The sequence below is a fragment of the Girardinichthys multiradiatus genome, chromosome 5 (genome assembly GCF_021462225.1).
Source record: "Girardinichthys multiradiatus isolate DD_20200921_A chromosome 5, DD_fGirMul_XY1, whole genome shotgun sequence".
NCBI lineage: Eukaryota > Metazoa > Chordata > Actinopteri > Cyprinodontiformes > Goodeidae > Girardinichthys > Girardinichthys multiradiatus.
Genome location: NC_061798.1, coordinates 42109809 through 42126832, shown reverse-complemented (window position 1 = coordinate 42126832; position 17024 = coordinate 42109809). Strand labels below are relative to the sequence as shown.

Here is a 17024-nt window from a genome sequence, read left to right as displayed (position 1 = left end):
TCATACCTGGGTCGCGCAATGTGCCCATAAAACCTTTAAAACTATTTGATTTTTGGGCTGTGTTTGGATGCTTCATAGTTATTACAACACAGGATCCTGTTCGATAAATCAATTTCAGACATCCCAAATGGTTAAAAGACAGATTCATAAGCCAAGGTTCCTACATAGTGTGGAAAAGTCTTGACATTTGGGATCTAAGTACTTTTCAAGTCTGAAGTATAAAAAAAAAGTGTATTTCCAGACTGTCCCTTTTTTTTCAGACTATACCCAGATATCCTTTCCGTTTGTCATTTTTGCAGGTTCCGTATTTAATTACTGATCAATAAATTCACAATCTTTTGTTTATGTTTCAAATTTAAGTCTAGAAAACAATGACATTTGGACATGAAACATGTAGGAACTCTGATAAGAGAAATCCTCAAACTTCACACCCACATTTTGGCAGTGTTGAACAAACTCTGCACTGGTGGGAACATAAATCTTATTGAGCTCCTCTGCTGAGGAGCATTTTAGGCGATTATTTTTTTTTATATAGAAAATCTGATGATTGCTGCATGCTTTTCTTTGGAGGTAACTGCTGTTAACACTAGAAGACAAAGATTTCCTGCACAACTCCACACATGAAAGCACTGGCTGGGATTTGAACCTAGGACCTTCTTGCTGCAAGGTATGAGTGCATCTGCACAACTATGCATGCTGATGATCTTTGATCAAGTTTATTTCAGGAATTGTATTATTTGTTTATCAAATGGCAGAAACTCATAAACTACAAAACAAAAATATTCATAATCTTATGAAATCTCACATTAGATCTTTTCTTCCTCAGGATGTCCAAATTATTGCCAGTTTAAAATGTACGTTATGGTGTCACATCATATGACACCCATTTTGTGGACAAACTGTATTTGGTCTGAATTTGGTTTGACATTATTCACGGACATCAACACTTTATGTAGATGTTGATAACAGAATAATTTTATATGCATTGGAAAACTATCAAATATTAAGTTATTTGGAAAATAATCTCTTATTGTGAGTGCACACATATGCTGGACAGTCGCTCCATATCACATTTTTTATGTTTAGATTAAAATTCTAAATGCACTTGCAAGATCTTTGTCATTATTGTTCTATATATTGTCAGAGCAACAACATTGAAATATATTTTCTTATAAAATATACATTTTTATCAGTACGTGACAGTAGGACAGACAGAATTGTTCTAGTTTTCAACCACCCATTTATACTGAGATTATACTGAGCCATAGGCAAGGCAGGCTTATTTATATAGCACATTTCAGTAGCAAGACAATTCAAAATGCTGTACATGAAAAAAATTACAAACAGGTAAACTATTTACTAATTAGGTGACTTCTGAAGGTGCACTTGATTTTATTTTTATTTTACGGTGTCAGAGTAACGCACTTTAAATATTTTAAATGTAAAAAAAGGGCAAACTAAGTATCGTTTCACTGCACAAGACGTTCACAGATTTGGAGTCTGTGAAAATACTAAAATCACATTAAAATACCCTGAATTTTGTGGTTGCAACTTGACAAAACAGAACACTGTTGCAAGGCACAGTATTAGGCCCTTATTTGGACTCCTGATAGGACCTCTGATCGGGTGGTTTTAACCGTTCCATTTCCAAAATTATATACATTTGGATTTATTTTTACTTTATTGCTGTAGAATTATAAAGAAAATCAGGAAGGATTGACTGCTTCTGCTGCTTTGCTCCAAGAAAACAGGTTTCAGGTACAGTAAGAAAACATTTAAAACACTAAAACCAAATCCCGTCTGCGCTGACGGGATGATAAGGGGGTCAAATCAATGATTAATAACAAGGAAATAATCCGTTTTACGTGGTACTTCAATGTTTTTGTTGTTATGATGCGAATAACAGACCACCTTGTGGAAGAAGAATCGGTGGCTGTTGTCGGATCTCGCGAGATTTCCTGGTTCATTCTGGAGAATCCTTGCAGCTGCAGCAGCAGCTGCTGAACCCGCCCGGTCTCATCACCGGACCGCCGGGGAACAGAGACACCGACCGAAATGGACCTCCTCTGCAAGGTAAACTAAAGTTCGGGTCGTTTTTACAACGAACAAACACATCTACGTTCAAGTGGATTCTTTGTTCCCTTAATGGTGTGTGGATGGAGGACGTAAAATGACCTGAATTGGGGTTTGTTACAGGATTAAACCTGCAATGAGATTGGAAGTATGTCTGTTCCTGTCTTCAGCTGCCGTGGGGATGAATTACATCACAGACACCGCGTTCATAGCTCTCCGTGGACGGACACTTTGTGACCTGGCTTCTGTATAAATTAGTTTCCACGGAGAGGACTTTTCCGAAGAGGCGCTTGTAAAATGAACCTTAAATGAACTAAAATAAACAACAGCAATCAGATAAATCGCTGCTTCAAAATAACCTGGAAGAAAAACAATCTCCACGGAGCTATTTTCTTCTGTTCATGACGCGCGTGTGTCCAACGCGTGGCAATAAAAGCCGTGGGCTCATGGAAAAACGCACTCCTGAGTCTGGAAACCGCTCTGAACAAACAGTAATTTTCTCTGGGGTTATTTGGACCAGAGTGAGCTCGCAGCAAATGTTTATGTGGGTCAGACAATTAAGGGGTTCGTTTTGCTCGGAACCAGCTTCCCTGCTCGTTTGTTCACTTCTCCGTGTGATCTCAGCGCTCTGCACGGACCCAGGGGTTCCCACGGTGCCTGCGTGACTCCACACCCAGAAACACGCCAAGCGTGCCGTGGGGGAGAGGGCAGGGCACCTCATTATGATGTTTTAACAATGTCAATGTCTTTGTTTACTTCAGTTTCATTCCGATTTACTTTTAACCTGCCGTAATAACATTATAACAACATTATAACAACATTATAACAACATTGTAACAACATTGTAACAACATTGTAACAACATTGTAACAACATTATAACAACATTATAACAACATTATAACAACATTATAACATTATAACAACATTATAACATTATAACATTATAACAACATTATAACATTATAACAACATTATAACATTATAACAACATTATAACAACATTATAACAACATTATAACAACATTGTAACAACATTGTAACAACATTGTAACAACATTATAACAACATTATAACAACATTATAACAACATTATAACAACATTATAACATTATAACAACATTATAACATTATAACATTATAACAACATTATAACATTATAACAACATTATAACATTATAACAATATTATAATAACATAACAACATTATAACAATATTATAATATTATAACATTATAACATAACAACATTATAACATTATAACAACATTATAACATTATAACATAATAACATAACATTATAACAACATTATAATAACATTATAACAACATTATAATAACATAACAACATTATAACAACATTATAACAACATTATAATAACATTATAACATTATTATAATAACATTATAACAACATTATAATATAACAACATTATAACAATATTATAATAACATTATAACAACATTATAATAACATTATAACATTATAACAACATTATAACAACATTATAACAACATTATAATAACATAACAACATTATAATAACATTATAACAACATTATAACATTATAATAACATAACATAACAACATTATAATAACATTATAACAACATTATAATAACATTATAACAACATTATAATAACATAACAACATTATAACAACATTATAACATAACAATATTATTATAACATTATAACAACATTATAACAATATTATAATATAACAACATTACAACAACATTATAACATTATAACAACAATATAACATTATAATAACATAACATTATAACAACATTATAATAACATTATAACAACATTATAATAACATAACAACATTATAACAACATTATAACAACATTATAATAACATTATAACATTATTATAATAACATAACAACATTATAATATTATAACAACATTATAACATTATAACAATATTATAATAACATTATAACAACATTATAATAACATTATAATAACATTATAACAACATTATAATAACATTATAACAACATTATAATAACATTATAACAACATTATAACATTATAACAATATTATAATAACATTATAACAATATTATAATAACATTATAACAACATTATAACAATATTATAATATTATAACAACATTATAACATTATAACAACATTATAACATTATAACAACATTATAACATTATAACATAATAACATAACATTATAACAACATTATAATAACATTATAACAACATTATAATAACATAACAACATTATAACAACATTATAATAACATTATAACATTATTATAATAACATTATAACAACATTATAATATAACAACATTATAACATTATAACAATATTATAATAACATTATAACAACATTATAATAACATTATAACAACATTATAATAACATTATAACAACATTATAATAACATTATAACAACATTATAATAACATAACAACATTATAACAATATTATAATAACATTATAACAACATTATAACAACATTATAATAACATAACATTATAACAACATTATAATAACATTATAACAACATTATAATAACATTATAACAACATTATAATAACATAATAACAACATTATAACAACATTATAACAACATTTTAATAACATTATAACAACATTATAACAACATTTTAATAACATTATAACAACATTATAACATTATTATAATAACATTATAACAACATTATAATATTATAACAACATTATAACATTATAACATTATAACAATATTATAATAACATTATAACAACATTATAACAACATTATAACAACATTATAATATTATAACATTATAACATTATAACATTATAACAATATTATAATAACATTATAACAACATTATAATAACATTATAACAACATTATAATAACATTATAACAACATTATAATAACATTATAACAACATTATAATAACATAACAACATTATAACAATATTATAATAACATTATAACAACATTATAACAACATTATAATAACATTATAACATTATAATAACATTATAACAACATTATAATAACATTATAACAACATTATAATAACATAACATTATAACAACATTATAATAACATAACATTATAACAACATTATAACAACATTATAATGTTGTTATAACAACATTATAACAACATCATAACTACATTATAATAACATTATAACTACACATTTTCTTGAGGAAAAAATGTTTGAATAAGTGACTTTAAATTAGAGTTGGATGACCAGCCTCACCATACTTTACTTCCATCCATCCATCCATTCATTCATTCATTCATTCATTCATTCATTCATTCATTCATTCATTCATTCATTCATTCATTCATTCATTCATTCATTCATTCATTCCAATCAGACCTAATGTTTGTTAGAGAGGGGTTTATACAGAAAACTAAAACATAGTTTCCACAGGAAACCATTTTTCCAAAGGAAATCAAGAACACTAGGGATTAAAAAAAACTGCATGCATCTAGTGAAAGATCTCCATAGAGTACATGCAAATGGAAATTAAATAAAAAGTAAAATAAAATCTAAACATTATTTACTGATCTGGTCAATAAAAAGGCCCCAACTGTGTACGGCAAGACAAACAACATATGCTTGTAATCTTTAGCAGTCATACAAAATAAAAAATTAAACTCATTGATCTTTTAAATTTATTAAAAAGGCTTAATTACTTGAACTGTTCAAGAAACATCATATCAACCTGTTTAACCATTAATCTAATAAATGTCTTTACAATCATTATCACGTTAAAATTTTTAAATATCACATAAAATATTAAAACTAACATTTGCTCAAAGCAGTTACCTGTGCACTTTTAGGTTACATTAAGGTGGCAATTGTTGGATTAACGCAGGGGGGCTGGGGGTTGTCAAGCATTGCACAGCCACACAGGATTTTTAGAAATATAACCGAAAAGATTCAGCTGTGAAGTAACACTGTAGGACTTTGTGTTTAAGACTTTTCTCAGTTTCCCAATGCCGGTTACATCAACTGATAGTGACAGAACAACAGAAAGAAGGATTTTAAATCGCTGTACATCAGAAGGTACTAAAAGGTAATTATGTTTAATGTGAGTCACAAAGAAAATTTGAACTAAAACTGTAGAAACGGACATAAATCCGCAATTTATATTAAATTTTTGTGTATTTATACTGTGTAACTCAGTTAATAGTAATTGATAGTTTTATGTTGCATTCCTGTATTTGCAAGCTCACGCGCCTAGATGTTATGCTGTTGGAGTAAAATAACTGTAAATGATTAAAAAATGTGCAAGAATTCCCTCTGGACCTTTGGACAATTTAGGACATCTTGGAGTTTACAGGGTCTGTCGCTCAGAGTCAATGTTTGGAGAGATCACGAGAATTAAAGGGTATATTCAGGATTTGTATGGAAGTCAGGAGAAATGTCTGAGAGCAGTAGTCTGAAGACCTAACTACCCAGCACCCTACCTAGGGAACGTGGGTTTTCACCTGAGTGGTAAATTTCAGGTGGACGACCCTGCAATTTCTGCTAAATTACAGCAAATTTTAAAAGCGGACATTATTCTGGCTGTCTGAATGATTGAGATGAAAAAAAGAACCACCTCTTGAAGCCGGACTCCTATTTTAAACACCCCCCAAAATCCACAAAGGCCACAGACTACACAGAGGTGCAAGGTGACGTTTTTACCCACTGCCATAAATACCCCCTGACAGACACAGCATACAAAGAAGCCCACAAACCAGCACCTTGAGCTGGATGTTAAAAACGTCTACAGGCTCTATTTTGGACATTTTAAAGATTTTTATTATTAAAACATATCAAATGAAAAGGCAAACATTATTCATTAGATATGTCACTGAGTCATTTGTGTACCTAAGGGTACATTGGGTATTTTTTTAAATATATTTGCCAGCATTACTCCTTCTGTCTTTTAACTACACATGTACTTTCTTTGTAATCTGGTTCTTGGACTAAATCAATCTTTGCTCTATTTCCTCTTCCTCTTTCTTTTAGTTGCAGCTCCGAAGAGAGAAGTGCCTCGTTCAGTGATAGTCTGGGCCACCATGGAGTTGACTTAACCAGTTCCTTCTCCTTTTCACCAAACACAGTTTTTAATGCAGCAGAACCATGGGAACATGGCGTGGAGTACGAGTGGCTTTCGTCCTGGGCTCTTTGTTCATGGTTATGCTCATCATTGCCTACTGGGACGATGTCAGCGGACTGAACCTCTACCCATTTCAGGATCTGAAACACAAATCGCTTCCCTCTGGTTGGAGGGCCCAGAGTACCACAGTTTCTCCACCATCTTCGTCCACCGTTCAGGTACAGGCCAGTGCCTCCTTCACTGGCCACAGCACAACCGAGTTCATCCCAGAGCAAACACCTGAGAAACTTGCAGGCGAGGAGCAAATAAAGAAGGGAGGAGAAGAGAGGTGGACTGCTGAGGTGAGGGAACAGGAGGCGAGGAAGCAGAGGATTATAGACGTATGTTCACGGAAGGAGGGGCTGGAATTTCCTGGAAGGACTCGGGCATTTGAACAGATCCCCTTCAGGGAGCTGGATCATCTGATAGTGGATGATACACACCAGATTATCTACTGCTATGTTCCCAAGGTACAGTCGCTTTCTGTGTATTTTTGTGATGATAGCGTTGGTAGTTTACACACAGCACAGTGTAAAAGTCTTAAATCTTCTCTCATTTTGTGATATTTTGCCTCCAGTCAGACTTTCTTATACCCTTTAAACAGGTCCTGATCAACATTTCTTTATGGTGTCTAAAGCTCCTGACGAATTTCTGCTGTTTTTATTAAATAACCCAGTTAAATCGGCCCTATACATCACTCAGGTATCAAAAGGCTCCTAGATTCAAGGGATGAACCAGCGTCGTGTCTACATATACAGGCACATCTCAGTTACGTAAAATTCATTCAAATTTCCCTGAAAATATATTAGAACAGAAAACAAATAAAAATATTTTAAACACAAAAGTGTTTTGTTGTCCACTGTAGTCATGGGAAAGGCTGCTGACTTTACAGTTGTCCTTCAGACAGTCATTAATATCGTCCACAACAGAGGGTAGGTCTTTGCTAAAGAAGCAGGCTGTTCACAAAAGGCTTAGTCCATGCATATTAATGGAAAGTTGAGTGGAAGGAAAAAGTGTGGAAGAAGATGGTGGACGAGCAACAAGGATAACTGCAGCCTAGAGAGGGTTGTGAAGCAAAGCCCAATCAGGAGTTTAGGGGAGATTCAAAAGGTTCGAACTGCTGTTTGATTCAGAGCTTCATGAGCCACCACACACAGATGTACCCAGGCAATGGCAGAACTTTGTGAGAACAAAGTAGGATACTTTCTGATAGTGTAAGTAAGGAATATTCATCAATAAAACAAAAATAATCTCTCATTAAAGTCAGAAATTAGCAAGAAAAACGTAAAACTTCTATGACTGAAATAGGAAATTTGTGTGAATAAAGAGAAAAATGTAATGATTAAAGTCAGAAATCAGCGACATAAAAGGGACACACATTAAATTCAGTGTCTAACTTTACAACAACGTTAGTGTTAGCTGCAAGATAAGAAATGCTCCGCAAGCAGGAAAAGAAGTCTACAGTTAGATATTACAACTACAATTACCAGATGCAGCTGTGCAGTAGCTCTTTCCTGTCTGGGTTTATGGCAACTAGGCGTCTGCTGCCGTGTCTGAGCGGACCGATGTCGTTCTGAAAAGGACAGGCCCCAGTTTTTCTCGTAAATTTCCGACCTTAATCTATTAGGACCTCTGACTTTTTTCTCATAAATTTTTAAACTTGAATACTAAAAGTTTAGTTTTTTTGTTCTTGCAAATTTCTGACTTCGCTTTCTACAATCGCAGAAAATATCCTAGTTTTTCTGTCACAATTCTATACCTTCAATCATCGAAAGTTAGACTTTTTTTTTCTACAAATTCAACTCTTTTCCAGATTGGAGAATGTTGTCATGAATGTTTCTGAGATTTTGTTTCCAAATTTTACAATTTCGCTAATACTTTGTTGTACTTTACACATTCTGTTTTGCAGTATGTGTTTTAAATTCTGTGGTCATTGCTATGGATCCTACAGGCTTCCTTGTGAATAACTGTGGACTAATGTGTAAATAATAATTTAATGCAAACTGGATACCAGTTTAGAGGAACAGTGTAGGGCGGCTGAAGTCCCTTTTTGTATTGACTTTGATCTGACCAGCTTTTAGCTGGAAAACTAATTCCTCTGTCATCAAAGTGGAGAGAATTATCTACTGCAGGTTAAATATTGACTGGTCATAACTACTTAATAAAAGAAAACATGAACCATCTCTATCTGTGGGCAGTTTTGTTTTGGCATCCTTCTTCCATATGTAGATGGTTAATTGATGTTTCCTACCTTCTCCAAACTCTGCTCTCTGTTCAGGTGGCCTGCACCAACTGGAAGAGAATCATGGTGGTCTTGTCTCAGTCTCTGATCTCACCCATCACAGGCAAACCGTACACTGACCCACAGTCTGTGCCTGCTGACCTTGTGCACAACTCCTCTCTACACTTCACCTTTGCTAAGTATGACGCACACGCATTTATCCATATTTTTTACCTAGGCTATGTCAAACTACTGACCAAGATCAAAGGCATGAAAATAGGCACAGCCATGTTAAACAGTTAGGACGCCCCATTAAATATTCAGTTCTTTATTAAGAAATGTTCACATATTGATGTCTAGTCTAATCTACAATGTGTGTGGTGGTGAGATAAGTGTTGGTCCTCATCCAGCTATGTTCCAGTTGTTCCACTGGTTGTAATAATTTTAATTATTGCTCTGACTGCAGATATGGACACGTTTAGGCACGTCGCTATTTTCCTGTAGGCATTTCTGAACTTATGAGGATCAACACACATCTGCCTTATATAAGGACATGTTCTCTTGTCTTTCCTGTTTTGAAGAGTGGGTAAGAGGAATGGGGGGCCTCTGTGTCATGCTGTTTAATAGCCCAGGGAAAAAGGAAGTCATAAGTGTATGGGCATGTAAATAATCTTCAAAAAGCAAAAATATGTTTCAAGTAGATTTATTTCATAGGAATTGTTATGAGTAATTGTGGGACCAGTATGTTTTTTATGAAGAGATCTGAATGGGGAGTATTTTTTCCTGCACTGAGTAAACTAAGTACTTAATTACAGGTTGAATAAACAAATATGTGTAAAATTATGCAACTGCATTAAAAGATTAATTGATTTAAAGTTTTTTTACACATCTTTATCAGGGGTGCCGGTCACTGTGAGGGGGGCTGTTTAAATATACAGGGGTTGGACAATGAAACTGAAACACCTGTCATTTTAGTGTGGGAGGTTTCATGGCTAAATTGGACCAGCCTGGTAGCCAGTCTTCATTGATTGTACATTGCACCAATAAGAGCAGAGTGTGAAGGTTCAATTAGCAGGGTAAGAGCACAGTTTTGCTCAAAATATTGAAATGCACACAACATTATGGGAGACATACCAGAGTTCAAAAGAGGACAAATTGTTGGTGCACGTCTTGCTGGCACATCTGTGACCAAGACAGCAAGTCTTTGTGATATATCAAGAGCCACGGTATCCAGGGTAATGTCAGCATACCACCAAGAAGGACGAACCACATCCAACAGGATTAACTGTGGACACAAGAGGAAGCTGTCTGAAAGGGATGTTCGGGTGCTAACCCGGATTGTATCCAAAAAACATAAAACCACGGCTGCCCAAATCACGGCAGAATTAAATGTGCACCTCAACTCTCCTGTTTCCACCAGAACTGTCCGTCGGGAGCTCCACAGTGTCAATATACACGGCCGGGCTGCTATAGCCAAACCTTTGGTCACTCATGCCAATGCCAAACGTCAGTTTCAATGGTGCAAGGAGCGCAAATCTTGGGCTGTGGACAATGTGAAACATGTATTGTTCTCTGATGAGTCCACCTTTACTGTTTTCCCCAAATCCGGGAGAGTTACGGTGTGGAGAAGCCCCAAAGAAGCGTACCACCCAGACTGTTGCATGCCCAGAGTGAAGCATGGGGGTGGATCAGTGATGGTTTGGGCTGCCATATCATGGCATTCTCTTGGCCCAATACTTGTGCTAGATGGGTGCGTCACTGCCAAGGACTACCGAACCATTCATGAGGACCATGTGCATCCAATGGTTCAAACATTGTATCCTGAAGGTGGTGCCGTGTATCAGGATGACAATGCACCAATACACACAGCAAGACTGGTGAAAGAATAGTTTTATGAACATGAAAGTGAAGTTGAACATCTCCCATGGCCTGCACAGTCACCAGATCTAAATATTATTGAGCCACTTTGGGGTGTTTTGGAGGAAATGAGTCAGGAAACGCTTTCCTCCACCAGTATCACGTAATGACCTGGCCACTATCCTGCAAGAAGAATGGCTTAAAATCCCTCTGACCACTGTGCAGGACTTGCATATGTCATTCCCAAGACGAATTGACGCTGTATTGGCCGCAAAAGGAGGCCCTACACCATAATAATAAATTATTGTGGTTTCAGTTTCATTGTCCAACCCTAGGTCATGAGTATTCCACTGAAATTAATTTTAATATTACACATTATTGAAAATGACCCATTCTGTATGGAAAGGAGTCAGCTGAGGTGGTTCGGGCATCTGATCAGGATGCTGCCTGGGCGCAGGTTTACCGGGTACGTCCCACTAGGAGGACACCCCAGGGAAGGCCCGGATTGAACTGAAGGATGTCACTTGGGAGACGGATGTCTGGGGTTCCCTCCTGGACCAGCTGTCCCCGCGACCCAGTCTCAGATTAGCAGAAAACAATGGATCCACGGACCCAGTCTTTAACAGCGATCAGTGGTTCTTAACCCTGGTCACTCAGGATCCACTGGTCCTGCACGTTTTAGGTGTTTCCCTGCTGCCACACCCCTGACTTGCATGTATGGGTAGGAAACAGACTTCTGCAGCACTTGATGGCATGCTGAGGAGTTAACGCAATCATTTAAATCAGGTATGATGGAGCAGGGGCACATCTTAAAGATGAAGGACTGTGGGTCATGAGAATCAGGATGAATTACCACTGGATTAGACAGGGGGGATAGAGAGGAAACAAACAAGTAAACAAACATAAGATGACCATCTTATGTTTATTTGTTTACTGTCTGAAATGCTCAAGAGTTGGTTCCTGTATCGTTGCAGCCAAAAATCCTGAGATGGTCAGTCTGCTCACAAGATGGGGAAACAAGATGGTTACGATGACTGAAAATTATTCTACCTAATTGTGTCTTCCCAAATCTATTAATTAATTAATTTCAATTATGTTAATATTTGTAGAACATATTCTATAACTGCATAAATACTCTCTCAATGCAAGTCAAAGTGTGAAAAAGAAGAGAGAGAAGAGAGCTCATTACAGAAAATATAAATTAAGAAGATTTAGCAAGTTAATTTGAAACATTCTGTTGGGCAGCGATTTATTTCGGCCCTTACTGCTCGGTGCCTCCATCAAAAGATTTACTAATGCTGTTGTTGACAGACTATCTGCAAATTAAAAGAGGCATTTATTGAGCTGAAAGTTGAAAGAGGGACTTGGTGCTGCAGCACAGAAACACTTTTGTTTTCCCTCTCAGGAGCTGTGCATTTTTTTAAACTTTCCAGTTGTGGGGCAAATTTTACTTTGTGTTCCAAGCAACACAAACTGATGAGCATTTATTGTTCTCTGTGTTTGTCCAGGTTTTGGCGTCATTATGGTTCACTTTCCCGCCACCTGATGGCCCTCAAGCTTCAGCACTACACCAAGTTTCTGTTTGTGCGAGACCCCTTTGTGCGCCTTATCTCTGCGTTCAGGAACAAGTTTGACAGGTGTGTATCTAATGTGCATGTAAACGCAATGAAGAGAAACCTTGACGCTTATTTAATGAATTAAATAAAGAATGCGTATCTGTGTGTGTTTTAGGCCCAATGAGGACTTCTACAGGCAGTTTGGTTCAGTCATGCTGCGTCGGTACGGTAATGTAACTGGGAGTTTGGCAGACACGGCCGCAGAGGCCTTTGCAGCGGGAATCAAACCAACGTTTCATCAGTTCATCACGTACCTGCTGGATCCAGAAACGGAGAGAGAAAGCATCTTTAATGAGCACTGGCGGCAGGTACTGCTGAGCGTGACGTTCATGTCAACATATGCAGGCTAAAACTTTTGTATTTCCTGTGTTTAAAAATATTTTCCTGTAATCTTTTGTCTCCTCAAAGAAAACTTTGTTCGACCAGATATCATAGTATAATATAGAAACTATGTTTAGTGGACTGATATTGACTTAAAGAAAAACATTTAGTACTTCTAATGTATACAGAGGAAACTCTGCACATTGTTAAACTGAACAGTTTATTTAGAGGCCTGTTGGACTCCATGTTTTGAAGGCTGATGAATGCAAGCAAACCTTAATAGACAAGAAATGTTTAATGGTTAATTAGGCTTGTAGTGCACAATAGCTATATTCATTTCCATGTTAAATTTCAAGAAATATGTCAGAAAACATAAAAGAAAGAAAGCTGTTGAAGACTAAGGTTTTTCTGTATGGAATACCAAACCAGATCATCGATGCATTAAAGGACCACTCAAGACGAAAGCAGTAATAGAAGAGGTTTCAGCTCAGATTATGCACATAGTCATCAGCACTCCAGTTTCTCCAAACATCTAGGTGAACTGAAAACTTTATATTGGTAAATTTGGCATTGAATCTCTCAAACACAGCTATAATGAACAGAAGTAGCCAAAGGTCTTGCTTTTCTACACATGAGCACTATGTTGTTTTACCCGTGAGGGGCTTACTGCACTACTCTATCTGTCAAACTGTTATTCTGAGGACATCGTCTGTCACTCCACTTAAACTCTGAGACCATCTGAAGTTAATTTTGTCAGAACATGTTGTTTGACCCTAAAAAAATGCCACTTCAAGCTAATCCTACACTTGTTTTGGTTGGAAGGATGGTCAAATTACGATTGTACAATCTGCCATTTATTTGAGTGAGACACTGAAAAAAATGTCTCTCTGTTAAACTGCACTTATTTATTTGCATTAATGATGCATCAGCAGACATTTCTTTTGACAAAGGATGCATGCAAATTTATACCCACGGAAAAAACAATGTATTTTCTTACCTGAGAAACGTTATCCTCAAAACTGACCTCTGTTTCCATGGTCTGGCTGTTGACTCAAATGCTGGGGCTATTACTCATTGCAGTGGCGTGAGCTGTGTTGTGTCCTCATTCCTCAGTTTTTTATTGTTTATTCTCTTAAAGAAAAAAAATCTGAATAAGTGATAAGTCTTACTCAGAAAGAACTGTTTGATTATCCTGATGGCAAACACAGAAACGGTTTTTGGTGTGTGGGGAGAAGTACACCCTACTTTCTGGAAACTTACCCACTTTTTCTATGTAGCAGTATCCTAGAAAAATGTAGGAGCGCTTACTCCGTTCTTTTCTCCATTACCAATAAATAGCCCCACATCAATTTGAAAAACAATTGTTATAAAACAATTTTTTTAAACAATCTGTACTATCACATATGCTACGTCCACCATTAAAATATGGCCATCGTTTATAAGAGACCTCCAGAGCCTCTTTGTATCAGAAAAGTGTTTTAAGTTTTCATAACTGCTTTGAAATATCAGTTTGTGATGTATTAATACTTCACTTTTAAGCAATTTAAGTTTTTTGTCTCTAAGGTCGAACCTTCTCTTCAATTCCTCCAAGAAAACCAAAGATTCTGACGAAGTAGCTCTTTGCAAAATTGTCAGTGATAAAAATGAATTTTTAGCTCTTTATTAACTTTCCTGATTGCCTTTGGCCTTATTTCTCTGTTTTGCAGGTGTATCGTTTGTGTCATCCTTGTCAGGTGAAGTATGACTTCATTGGACGGTTAGAAGATCTGGAAACAGACTCCGAGCAACTGCTGAAGCTGCTGAAAGTGGATCACTTGTTGCAGTTCCCTTCAGGTCCTCAAAACCGCACAGCAGCCAGCTGGGAGAGGGACTGGTTTGCAGAGATCCCCATTACAGAGAGGAGAGAGTTGTATAGACTATATGAACCGGACTTTGAGCTATTTAGCTACCCCATACCAGACAGTGTGCTCCACCAGTTACAGACTACATCAAGCCAAACGCCTTGAGTCCTGCACTGTGTGGAGGGCCCACATGTTGCCTACCTGTACACTGCCATGTTCTGCCTTTTTGCACCAGTTTGTGAGCTTACCTCAAATGACAGATGTGCCTGCCGTGATATTTTATTTCACTTTCATAAAAATAATATCAGAAAAGTGTTCCCTTACAGTTGATTTCAATCCATGTTTGCCCATGGAGAGGCTCTTTATTTTGTGAATAGTACTGTATTTTGGTAAATCGTGCATAAAAGATGGAAGCATCTGGAAATCAGGTGGTATCGTTAAAAGGAAATATGCTACAAGAAAATCAAATCTTTTTTGTCCATACAAGTTCTTGTATTGTGTGACAAAGTAAAATCAAACCTTGTTTTTCTTTATTTAAGACAGTATAGAAATGGTATTTTGATGTATTAAATTAGTACTTTGAGTGCAACCTTCCCTCAGAGCCCACAAAAAGTGATGGATGGATGGATGGATGGATGGATGGATGGACAGGCAAGGGCAGCATTAATCAGAGAAGCAGCCAAGTGGCTCAAGGTAACTGGAGGAGCTGCAGAGATTCAAAACTCGGGTGAGAGTTTTGAGTGGTACTCTCCAGAAGCCTGGCTTTAATGTAAGAGAGCCACAGGAAATCCAGTTTTCTGCTTGACACGAGGCATGTTCAGTGCTGTGAAAAATATTTACCCCTAACAGATTTCTTTGGTTTTTTGCTTTTTGGTCACACTTAAACATTTCAGATTGTCAAAAAAAAAATACAAAATAACTTACCCTATGTAAGTTTTCGAATGATTATTTTATGTATTAAGAGGGGATAAGGCTATCCAAAACCAACCTGCCATTATGTGAAAAGTTATTACCCCAGAAATCTAATAACTGGTTGTACCAAGTGTTTGCAGTAACTGGCAGTGAGCCTTAAAATCTCTGTGGATGGACTTTTGCCCACTCTTTGCAGAATTGTTTTAATTCAGCCAAACGGTAAACGGTAATGTCATGACACAACATCTCAATTGGATTTAGGTACAGACTTTGACTAGGTCACTCCAAAACCTTCATTATGTTTTTTTCAGCCATTCAGAGGTGGACTCGCTGGTGTGCTTTGGATCACTGACCTGTGGCATACCTGAATGAAAGGTCACAAACTAATGGTCAGCCATTCTCCCCCAGGGTTTTATGTTAGAGACCAGAATTCATGTCTTCATCATTTACAGCAATGCATCCAAAGACCATCACAACACTACCACCACTATGTTTCATTGCAGGTATGATTTTTAACGTTTTTTTACGACAGATGGAAAAGTTATTAATATGAACAGTTATTGTTTGTAAGCTTAAAATGAAACAACTTCATCAGTGAAAGAATAAAGTGTCAGACCTATCTCAGGACACAGCTTTACATCAACATTCGGAAAAACAAATTGTGTCTTTGTGTCAATCTGCTTGAACAAAATGCCCAAAGATCCACTTTGAAAAATGATCTTAAAATCGGACTCCTTGAAAGGATATGAATTAGGAAAGACACTAGCATTATGGACAGTACTGTTTATGCAGATGACACACTTTGTATACATGTATATTTTAAAAATACACTATAAAGGTTAAAAACATTTAGGAAATGCCGAATATATATGGCCACACTTGAAAGCCCTGTTTAGCAAGTGTGTATTACAACTCTAATTGAAGAGATGATACAAAAAGATCATGTGCTGTTGTAGACTTGAAGCCTGTGATATTAGACCATAAATTCAGCAGGAAAGCCAGAAAAAAATCCCCATGTGTTCATATAATAGTCAGTCTAATTTCATGTGCAGTT

General features: G+C 35.9%; 1 protein-coding gene across 2 annotated transcripts; it reads left to right on the top strand.

Annotated features, from left to right (window-relative positions):
* Window positions 1–1970: 1970 nt before the first annotated feature.
* Window positions 1971–15652, top strand: LOC124868740 (carbohydrate sulfotransferase 12-like). 2 transcript variants are annotated; one of them, XM_047366275.1, is made up of 7 exons: window positions 2051–2073; window positions 6034–6131; window positions 7073–7672; window positions 9481–9623; window positions 12789–12917; window positions 13012–13204; window positions 14924–15652. In XM_047366275.1, exons 3-7 carry the CDS (start codon window positions 7187–7189, stop codon window positions 15221–15223), a joined length of 1251 nt encoding a protein of 416 aa, XP_047222231.1. In that variant the 5' UTR covers window positions 2051–2073; window positions 6034–6131; window positions 7073–7186; the 3' UTR covers window positions 15224–15652. The 2 variants fall into 2 exon arrangements, with proteins under 2 accessions (XP_047222230.1, XP_047222231.1); XM_047366274.1 differs by lacking the exon at window positions 6034–6131 and having other exon boundaries at window positions 1971–2073.
* Window positions 15653–17024: the final 1372 nt, after the last annotated feature.

Coding starts and splice junctions, on each gene's coding strand:
- LOC124868740 (XM_047366274.1), top strand. CDS start 7,187: ATGGGAACATGGCGTGGAGTACGAGTGGCTTTCGTCCTGGGCTCTTTG. Junction 7,673..9,480: donor TCTACTGCTATGTTCCCAAG/GTACAGTCGCTT, acceptor CTCTCTGTTCAG/GTGGCCTGCACCAACTGGAA. Junction 13,205..14,923: donor TTAATGAGCACTGGCGGCAG/GTACTGCTGAGC, acceptor TCTGTTTTGCAG/GTGTATCGTTTGTGTCATCC.